Genomic DNA, 11,484 nt, shown 5'->3' with positions numbered 1-11,484 from the left:
AAAATACAACCCATGGCTTGATTCCCATGGCTGGGGAATTTATAACACAGGGCATGGAGTCAGGATAAGGGTTCTATCATTTAGGACTGGGATAAGGAAAAATTCCTTCACTCATAGGGTTGTTCATCTTTGTAACAAAAACAAAAATAGCTGGAAAAACTCAGCAGGTCTGACAGCATCTGCGGAGAGGAACACAGTTAATGTTTCGAGTCCGTATGACTCTTCATCACAACTCTGATGAAGAGTCGGATGGACTAGAAACATTAACTGTGTTCCTCTCTGTAGATGATGTCTGACCTGCTGAGTTTTTCCAGCTATTTTCGTTTTTGTTTCAGATTTCCAGCATCCGCAGTATTTTGCTTTCATGTTAATCTTTGGAATTGTTTATCTCAAAGGTTTATGGATGCTGTGACATTGAGTAAGTTCAAGATAGAGGTCAATAAATTGTTGTTCTCTAGCGGAACCAAAAGATATGGGGATGGTGCAAGAAAGTGGAGTTTCAGGTTCAAGGGACTGAATGATCAACTGCTGCTCCTATTTCTTATGCTCTTACATTCTTATCAACAATCCATTTGTCAGATGATGGATTTTCATTTAGGTTTTAGCTTCCTACAGACAACCCAGCTCTAAAATCTGGCACTAACAAATTGAGAAGTATTTTGAAAAATATTGTTTCTCTAGAGAACCTTTTAGCAAACTATTTTCACCATAATATGTAGCTTGATTCCTGTTACTTGAATCATTTGACGCTGGTTACTTAGGTTGCAAAATATTTCAAACTTAAGCCTTATACAGTTATAATCTGTAACTTTTATTTTTATATTTGGCAGATTTTAGCTTTTTATTTTTATCAAACATATGATGCATGCATCAGTACCTCAGTGCTTTGATTTGAGATTAAGGTTCTGCAATAAATCTGGTGAGTCACATGCTATTTTGATTGTGTGTCCTTTCCAAGTTACTCTGAAAGCAAATGCTGACTAGAATGGGAGAGTCTGATGGACTGAAATCGTGTTTGGAAGGTTTGTTTGGAAACTCCGCTGATGGGGATGGGGATTGATAGATGAAAATGAAGCATTTTTGACCTTTTGGAAACATGTCTTCAAAGCCTAAATATTAAAATAAAACACAATTTTCTTAAATGAATTAATTCCTTAATAGCATTGCTGGCAGTAGACCTCAAATACTGTGGTGCTGTCATCAACAATTTGCCAATTGAAAAATATAATTATTATATTTTTTAAATTTACTATTCAGAGGTGCTCCTACAACACTTCCACAAGTATGATCAAGGCAAAATATAGTTGTGCATTTCCATCCATCTGTAACCTGTTGTCATTTAATAGGTTCCCCATGAGACAATGATGAAACAGGCTCACTATCATGTTTGCTCACTATCATGTTTGTAATGTCTCCAGATTTGTCACTAGTTGAGTTTCAGATATACGCTTAAATCTTCTAGATAGATGAGAGTATTAGGAAGACTCATTTTATAACTTACTAATATTACCATTTTGTGACATAATAACTTAAAAATCATTTTGGAAATAACTTTTTTATGATGGAGAGTCACAAGATAGAAATGATAATTAAGGTTGTTTGGCTCATTTTAGTTCATCCATTGAAGCCAACGTATTTTCCAGGCTGATGGCTTTAAGCTACTTCAACAACAATAGTCTGCATCTCTCTAGCACCAATAACATTAAAAATCCCTAAATTTCCTTATGCACACATAGATGTGCAAATTTGGAGTATTTGTTCAAAGCGTGAGGTCAGCTCTCTGCAGTGCAGGTACATACAGTGTTCAAGGAGCATGGTCCTAGATGTGCATTATCAGCCCCTTTGTTCCTAAAGTTCATCACTTTATGAACTAAATAAAAGCTAAAGTCATCACTCTCATTCAGTCCCAATGGGAGAGACGTTTAGAACTACTGAACATTTCAATACTGGTCTGATGCATCTGGAACCTTAAAGACAAGGGTGGCAGATTAAAAATCTCCTCATCAGAAACAGTAATTCCAAAAGATTGTATTAAATTGGACCTCCGTCTTACAGTGGAGGGATTGTGTGGCATCAATGGCTGACTTCTCCTACCCTATCTTTGACAAGTATGTGGTTGGCGAGGTCAGCCATATGTTATGTTGGTGCACTACAATGTCTCCACTGTAAGAAGGAACTATTAGGTATCCTATTACAGACTTTGGAACTCAAGTCATCGTTTAAACCTGAGAGCTTATTACATAATTAATATCATTATTCCCTGAGATACTAACTGGATATTGCTGTTCACTTATGATGAGCAAAATGAGTAATTTAGTTGGCATCAAACTCTCTTTCTATTTCAAAGGAAAACATTGGATGAATTCAGTAGGGAGAGCCAATATTTTTAGATGGATGTGGGAAGACATTGAGAAATATGTGGAGTATTCCAACTGCTGGATAGAACTCTCGTCAAAAGAAAACTAGGATGATTTTCCATTATGTGTTTTGCCTAATTCAAACATTAATTCAGGAACAACAAGCTAAACAAGCTAAAAGTAAAATTAAAGACAATAAACTAACCATGTACAATATCATTTGGAATAAAAAGAGATTTTTATTTAACAAAAAGGCAAAATAATACATCTATGTGCCTCAAATTAAAGATTGATTACCACCAGGTATCATATTAAAGGTTTACACATGATGTTAAATGTGTTAATTTAATTAATTAAAAAGCTCTCTTGAATTTTGAAAACGAACAATGGCCTAGAAATTCATTCATACCGGTCTTGAACTGGGCATAGAAAATGATCACTGCACCTTAATGGATAGGCCCGAGGCACACCTAATATTGAGCCTTGGCCTCATTATCATTGGACCGGTGAGCTACAGACATCTAACAGGCATCCCCAGACAGCTCGCTGGGGAAGAGGCTTCAAAGATTGGGCAACTGTATCATTGGCAGCAGCTCTCAAGTAATTCCTGAGGTGGTGGTGTAGCGGTATTGTCACTGGACTCATATTCCAGAGACCCAGGGTAATGCTTTGGGTCCTGGGTTTGAATCCCACCATGGCAGATGGTGAAATTTGAATTCAATAGAATAAAAGTCTGATGATGACCACAAAACCATTGTCAATAGTCATAAAAACCCATCTGGTTCACCAATGCACTTTAGGGAAGCTCTTTTCCTAAGATGGCTCCGAAGGTGAAGGAGGAAGCTGTCCCTTCCAAAACTGAGGCTAAACCCAAGGCCTTGAAAGCAAAGAAGGCCATTTTGAAGGGAGTTCATAGTCACAGGCAGAAGAAAGTTAGGATGATACCAACCCTCAGGAGACCAAAGACACTCAGGCTGAGAAGGCAACTCAAGTACCCTAAAAAAAGTGCACCCAGGAGGAACAAATTGGACCATTATGCTATCATTAAGTTTCTTCTGACCACTGAGTCCACTATGAAGAAAATCGAGGACAACAAGACTTTGGTTTTCATTGTTGACATCAAGGCCAATAAACATAAGATAAAACAGGTCATCAAGAAATTGTATGATATCGATGTAGCTAAATTCTACACTCTTATCAGGCCTGACAGTGAAAAGAAAGCTTACGACCGTCTGGCTCCAGACAATGATGAACTGGATGTTGCTAATAAGATTGGCATCATCTAAACTGATTTCAAGAAGAGCTGTATAAATATTTCAATAAAGTTTTAAAATGAAAAAAAAAGGAGATGGGAATACAGCAGCTAGGAAGGTAGGAAGAAGGACAATCAAGCAAAACAACAACTAAGAAGGGGGCTGTCAGAAAAGGTGGCAACCAGGAGAGAAGGATGCAATCAGGAGGGAGGGTAATGGTGATTGGGAGGGCGCAGTAGGAAAGTTGATGGATGACTCATAACACATTCTGGCATGCAACACTGTTCTTGTGCTCAATTGTGCTCTTCCTAGCAAAGCAAACTTAGACATACCATGAAATGAAAAAGTCTGCTATTCCTCATGAGAGGGGAGATCTATACTCTTGATCAGTTCACAAATTCACCAAGTTTCACATTAGTCACATAGAACTTCAAACTAGGAACTGGTGCAAAAGCCCTGAATATTTGATATTATTAAAATTATTCTTTCTTTTTTACTTATTATTTCTGAAGGAAATTCATTTTAAAAGCAGGAATGATGTTACCATATTAAGGTGAAATTGCTTAAAATGTTGGAATGACATTTCTTGTCTGTATCTTAGAGGAGGCACTAAGGGCAGAGTTTATGCCCTTGGAGGGGTGCTTGGCAGGGGTGGTAGGGAAGCCTACCACCACTCGTGATCAGCACCGCACCACGATTTTATGCAGGCGGGTCAATTAAGGCCCGCCTAGTGTGGAACACGAGCGGCAGCGCTTAGCACTGCCTGTGAGGGTGGGGGTAGGAGGGCAAGCAGGCCTAGCGTAAACTTTGCGCATGTGCTTGAAAAAGCGCTGTTTAAAAAAAAGTAATAACCAAAATAAAAATGTCATAAAACATGTCCCCTCATATGACTCTGTCACATGAGTAGGGACGTGTTTTTAATTCCAGTGTAAAATTTTTATTTTATTTTTATTTGCTTGAGGAAACCTCATCCTGCTTGGCCTTTTCGCCTGCCTGTCAACCATTAGGTTGAAGGGGCAGTGAAAAATTCAGCACAATTGTTAACTTACTGGTCTTACTAGGCCTGCTAATTGTCGACGAGTGCACTGCCGGCTCCAGCGCGCACTCGCCAACCTAACTATTGCAAGAGCACGCATTGATGTTAGCATGCTCTGCTGACGTCAACGCGCTTTATTTCACACATGGGCGTGTGCCCGCACACCGAGTGAAAGATCCTGCCCTAAGTTGTTTTACACAAAGGAGCTAATGCCTGCTTTAAAAGTAAAGCCGTGGGAATCTTATATGAATACATTCAGATGTTACTTGTTAGTTTCACAAGAATAATCACTAGACAGTAATGTTTTGTACAAGTCATTGCTTTCATTGTTATACAAGCAGGTAACTTTTTGATTCTGGTTTACAGTTCTGTTTCTGAATTAATTTACAGGTAGAAGAGATTTTTGAAAACAGAATTACAAAATTCAACATCAGCTGCTGCTAGAAATATTTTAAATCCTACTGAAATAAATAGGAAGCCTTCAGGAATGAAACTGAGAAGTTGTTTTCCCTGTTTGGAGAGGCTTGAACTCATGGGCAAACTCTCAGGAGAAGGAAACAACCATTTAAAACTGAGTTAAGGAGGGATTTCTTCACTTTGAGAACCATTGGAATTCTCTATCCCAGAAGGCTGTGGATGCGCAGTCACTGAGTATGTTAAAGGCTGAGATAGGCAGATTTTTGGACTGCATGGGGAATCGAGGGATCTTTGGACCGGGTGGGAAGGTGGAGTTGAAATCAAAGGTTAGCCATGGTGTTATTGGGCGGAATGATACAGGGGAGGCAGAAAAGCATGTCGGTGTGGAGCTGACATACTCCATGCCAACCAGCCCCGCTGGCATAAAGTGCTGAGGGCCAGACTAATGAGGTTGGAGTGGGACTTCTGCCTCTCATTGGGGCAGATGTCCCACCCTCTGGACCTGCCAGCTGATCAGATTGGCTGGCAGCTCCACCAGTCCTGGCAGTCCAGGAAGGCATCATTGGCAGCTTCTGGGACAGCTGCTGAAGAAAGGAGCCCAAGACCTAGGGCAACATTTTCCCCCTGCCAATTAAGGCCCGTCCAGCATGGTGTCCGCCAAGAAGTGCTATGCACTCCCTGTGGGGGCGGGAGAGGGTGAAACCCTGAGCCAGGAGTGCGCTCTTTCGGGCATGCAGGCGAAAGGGCGCACAAATCTCCCAAAGTGCTGCCTCAGGGAGATCGGCTCCGGTTTGAAACATTAAATAAAAATGAGAAAAAAATTTTGCTGCCATGTCTGTCACATGAGTTGGGACATGTCCGTAACTTTTATTTTAAAATACTCTGAAATTTTTAAATCCCTTATGAAACCTCATCCCGCCCGTGGATGAGGTTCCATGTTTTCTCAGAAGCCCGCCAGGGCTCCCAGCCTGCCCGCCAACCTTAAGGTTGGACGGGCAGGTCCATTAATGATTCAATTACTTGTTAATAGCTTTAATAGGCCATTGACAGGTCAGTGGGCGTGCAGCCGAGTCGGCTGCGTGCCCACCGACCTGAGAATCTAAATGACGCGGGCTGACGTCGGGATGCCCATCTGACATCACCCCACATCATTTTATGCGTCGACGAGCGGGCTCCGCCCACCCGCTCGCCAACCGGAAGTTGCAGCCCTTAGAATCCCGGAGCAGGTAAATCCGGAGTCTTGAGCCAGGAGGGTTTGGGTGCATTAGGGAAAGGGGTAGTTGGGGGTGAGGAGTGGTGGGGGTTGGGGGGGGCGGTGTAGGTAGGGGCTGGGTTTAAGGAGGGTGCAGATAGGAAGGGGGGGTGGTGGGGTTCAGTCTAAGGGGAACTGGCCCACAGTCAGCAAAGGGCAGTCCCCGACAGACAACACCCACCCCTCCAACTTTCTCTAAATATTTCATGTAAAAAATCGGACTTGGTGATCCTGCCCTGCTGCCTATGCCAAATGTTTTATGGCGTGGACAACGTATTATCAGGGTCAATAAGCTTGATTACAAGCCTAATTGACACTTAATTGTTCATTTAAATATGGCAGGCAGGCTGCCAATTTGGTGCCACCCACCTCCCCGCCCCCCCGTATTATTGGGGTGAGTTCGGGGTTGAGTGGGATTGTGGTGGGATGGGCATCCTGCACATTTTACATATCCCCCCACCTGCGGGAAACACACCCTCTGGGGACACACAAAATTCAGCCCACTGAATGGGCGAGCAGACATGAGGGGCTGTATGGCCTACTCCTGCTTCTATTTTTCATGTTTCTATGGTCTTAATTGCTGCTCATTCCCGATGAATCTGTACATCCCACTTAGAGGCATTTAAAATCTCAAACATTTGCAGCCTGTTATCAGAAAATCAGGGGGTTGGCTCTTTTGGACAAGAAATAATGCTTCTCTCAAATCCTATTGTTCATTTGTTAGCAGGAGGAGAAAAAGCTTTGAATTCCAAATCTTCTGAGTGCCAGGAAGTGTTCTAAAAATTTCAAAATATATCTGCCTTTTACTATCCCTTGTGATTCGTTTAGAAGAATTCATACTGATGCTTTCAGTTTGCAGAGGAAGAACATTACACTGAAAGTAGCATACTGGAGGAGGAGAGGCAGCTGTTTTCTAATTAAATCTCCAGATTTATAATAGTTGCCACTTAGTTTTTTCCCTTTGCAAGGCCGATTCATTCCCATCAGTTTCTGACTGAAATTAAACCATTGGTACAAAATGTCAAAGCAGCATCTGGGTCAAAAGTAGAAACTGCTTTGTAGAATGCAAGCAGTTTGGAAAATTAGTTTTGTTGAAAACTATGTGAATGAAAACAAGCAGGTTAATAATAATAGTTTTGGTAGTTTTGTACATCCTTAAAAAGGGAAGGAAACCATCAAAAGAAAATTCCTACTTCTGAATCAAATATGGCTATAGCTCCAAAATTGGCAAGATGGGAAGGCGAGCTGTGTTTGCCCATGGTGCAAGTATCAAGTGCAGCGAGGCAAGTCTTTCCCTTTCATTTAAGGGGTATTTCCAGCCCAAATACACAATTTTTGACTAAGACAGCAACTCTTAACGATCAGGTGTATGCCTTTAAAAAGGAAACATGGTCCACAAAAAGCCTTTGTTTTGGAAACAAGTGGCTGCATGGAGAAATGGAAGCATAGAATAACAGAAGAGGTTGGGCCTACAATGCTGGAGGTCCACTTTGCTGCCAAAGGTCTGTTGGGGCAGGACTTCCTACTGTCAATCTGCCCCAACCTCAGTCCCATTTCCAGTGGGATCAGGGATAGGTCATTTAGCAGTCATGTACACATACGTTGAGAGAGGCTGTCAAAGGCAACAGTACCATTAACCTTATTGATCTCAAGCTCACTCCAAACTGCTGGGAATGTCAGCCACTCCTCCCAGTTTGCAGTGCACAGCTCCATCAAGTAGATCACCAAGACCCTTTTTACTTCACTAAATCTTCCATTATCTTCTTCATGTACACCAACAGCAAAGCTGAGAGAGCTCTGGAATTTGCTCTGGAATTTGCAGCAGTGGCTGGCTTCCCTCGTGTCCAGGGCACAATAGACTGCACGCATATGCACCAGAGCCAGGAGCCACTGTGAACAGGAAAGGCATTCACTCCCTCGTTGTACGATTGTTACATATTTATTGTAGAAAAATAATGCCACACCACAATGCTGATTTCCATGGCATTTCACCCTGTGACATTCATCCATCCATCATATTTTTATCCATCCCAGAATGACAATGAATGTTTGCTACCCCCTCCACAGCTGGATGATGTCACTTCAACACAACCCCACCACAGCACAGGAACATATACAATGAGAGCCATGGAACCCCAAAGGCCACCTTAAAGCAGACCATTGAAACAAAAATTACAAAAGGTGTAATATTTTGCATAACTGGGCTATGCAAAGATAATTGCATTTGGAGGATACACAGCAAAAGGAAGAAGCATCATCTAATGAGGAAGAATAGGATGAATGTGAGGGAGAAACAGAGGAAAAGAATAATTGTTAGGATGCCGTGAGAGACTGGACAGTGGCAGATAACAAGCATGACAATGAAGTTTGATGCAGTCAAGCTGGCTAAATGTGCATTTTGTTTTGTGGTTCAAAAGGAGATGCAAGTAATAGCCAGTGACCCTGTTCAAATAAACCCTTCCCCCTCACCGCCTTGAAATCCTCGATGTGTACAGATCCTATGGGACCACTTATTTCAAGAGCTTGCTGCACCAGATCTGAAATGACCAAGTGGTTAGCCCCTATCCCACTCCTTACTCTGGTGTTGTGCACCATGTTCTCTTGGAATAGGAGAATGCACATGTATGGGTTTTTTGCTAGTGGTAAACATGCTGCAAATGAGAAGAAGTAAAATGCAGGCTGTGTGGGGAGGTATTGAGGGGAAAGCAATTTGCAGCTGTGTGAAATGAAGGAGAAGTCATGAGAAGTTCCTGATTCTGCACAGGTTACCATGTGACGAGAGACTGCTGGTCGTGGTGGATTTGAAAGGAACCAGGTGTTAATGTTGGAATTGTGCTGCAATAGAGTACACGCTTTAAATTGGTAATCAAGAGCAGCTGTCCCCAGTTGGCGAAGTATTAAGGCTTCATGACAAGAGTATAAAAAGGTGTTCACACTGGGTTTTTGGGGGAATTAGCAGAGTCTGTGGCCGGAATTTTCCCTGAAATGCACTAAGTGCTTTAGCGGGCATAAATAAACCATGTTCCACCCACTGGCCACAATGGCAGGTTTTTGTGCTGTATAGTGCGCTTCAGACTTGATTAATTATTCATCAACAAGGAACACACTGTTTCCCTGGCTGGCGGCATCTGACTAACTCCAGGCGTCACACTTAAATAGCATCCCAGCCCAGTGGTGGCATTTGCACTTTCTGCAGCCTAGGGCACCTCCAGTGAAGACATCGTTTCCAAAGGCAGGAAACATGCTGCGCCCAAATTCAGCAACATAACATAAGAAATAGGAACAGGAGTTGCCCATTCAGCCCCTCAAGCCTGCTCCACCATTCAATAAGATCATGGCTGATCTTCTTGTGTTTCGATTTCCACATTCCCATCTAACCCCGATAACCTTTGATTCTCTTCCCTAACAAGAATCTATCTACCCCTGCCTTAAATATATTCAATGACCCTACCTCCACCACCTTCTGAGGCAGCGAATTCCAAAGTCGTACAACTTTTGACGTCTCACCGGTGTGCCTGTTGGATGCAGTCGAGACCCGCCCTGATGTTCTCAGGATTTCCATCAAGGTGACCAATGTGACTTGGGAGGTGGTCGCAGCAGTAGTCATTGCAAACGCCCTGCAGAAGAGGTCAGCCACTCAGTGAAGGAAGACGATGAACAATCTCATCCGTTCCGCTAGGGTAAGTCAACCATCCCTTCACTCTTAACTCACACACTCACAAGTCCAGCACACACTCACAAGGATCTTACAAAAAGGCTGCCTCCTCAAAGTACATCACCACTCACTCTCACACACCTCCACATCTCCATATGGCCTCATCTCCTCTGGAGTTTGCATCCTAATCCTGTCCAGGGCTCCACTCACCACCCAAACATGTCTGGCATTCTTATCATCTGCCCTCACATGTGTCTTGCTCACACTCTCCCCAAGTGTCTTCATTCAGTACAAGCCGGCTCACAATAAGAAGGAGAGGTCCCAGACCAGGGGTGGAGTTCCCGAGATCAAGGTTCTCACGGACTTTGAGAACAGCACCATAGAGCTAGCTGTAGAAGACGTAGACCGTGCCTGATGGTGAGGTCAGCGGCACACACCCAAGTTAGGATCCTGCACTGCAACATCCATCAGACAACCATACTGTGAGTGGTTTGTGAAAAGGGGCAGCTGGAGTGAGATGGAGGGCCCTCTCGCATAAACACTGATGGATGCCACCAATGGCTACAGTGATGGAGCACTGCTCCTGCAGCAGTGCAGGATCGATGTCCTGGGCCAGAGTCACCTGTCAAGCACTAATTGTCTCTTCTGTTTTTCATAGGCCCCCTGGGATGTTGCTGAGGCACCCATGAGCCAGACCCTCAACTCCAGCCCTGACGACACCTCGGATGAGGAACTTGAGGACAGCACCTCTGAAGACCTACCACAGCACTCACCCACACCTTCCACCAGTGCAGATACACATATCTCGGTGACACCTAGTTCTAGATTAGTTTCGGGATCACAAACTGGTGATCACAGCGCACCATCTGGTCCATAGCAGGTGGAGGCAGGGACATCAGAGGTCTCCGGCATTCAGAGGACTGCTAGATGCCACAATTTTGCTGAGTCTGAGTCCAATGATGACCCTCCAGACTCAGTCCCAAATCAGTTGCTGGAACTGCAAAGTCAAGCAAGGGAGCATTAGGAAGGGGTTGTCAGATACACTCCTCAAATTGCAATGCATGATGGAGGAGTCTGCCCACCTTCAGTCGAAGGTGATAGCACCGGCATACCAATGTACAGTGGTAGAATTGTGGCTGCCATAAAGTCCTTGGTCCAGGACATCAGTCCTGCACTGCTGCAAGAGCTGCACTTCATCACTGTAGCCATTGGTGGCATCCATCAATGTCAACATGGGAGGGCTGCGGGGCACCTCTATCTCACTCCAGCTGCCCCTTCTCCTCAAGGAGTCAAGCAGGGGCCCTTGGGCACCCATAGGGAGGAGGTCCAGCAGCTCGACATCCCAGGGCCATCTACCCAGGTGACTCTGGGAGTGCCCAGTCAATCTAAATCCCAACTTACTGTGACCTCATCAGCTCCAACTGAGAAGCGTGTACCTGTTCCATAGCAAGACACCCAAAGCAGGCCAGGGCCCTCCAAGTCTCGGTCCTCCAGAGGACATCTACCAGGGTCAT

General features: G+C 43.8%; 1 protein-coding gene across 1 annotated transcript; it reads left to right on the top strand.

The window, feature by feature from the left end:
- Window positions 1-3,175: 3,175 nt before the first annotated feature.
- LOC121282337 (60S ribosomal protein L23a-like) lies at window positions 3,176-3,701 on the top strand. Its single transcript, XM_041196030.1, has one exon. The coding sequence runs from the start codon at window positions 3,176-3,178 to the stop codon at window positions 3,641-3,643; it is 468 nt and encodes a 155-aa protein (XP_041051964.1). The 3' UTR covers window positions 3,644-3,701.
- The last annotated feature ends 7,783 nt before the right edge of the window (window positions 3,702-11,484 follow it).

This window comes from Carcharodon carcharias, chromosome 9 (genome assembly GCF_017639515.1).
Source record: "Carcharodon carcharias isolate sCarCar2 chromosome 9, sCarCar2.pri, whole genome shotgun sequence".
NCBI classification, from domain to species: Eukaryota; Metazoa; Chordata; class Chondrichthyes; order Lamniformes; family Lamnidae; genus Carcharodon; species Carcharodon carcharias.
This window is presented reverse-complemented; position numbering and strand designations above follow the sequence as displayed.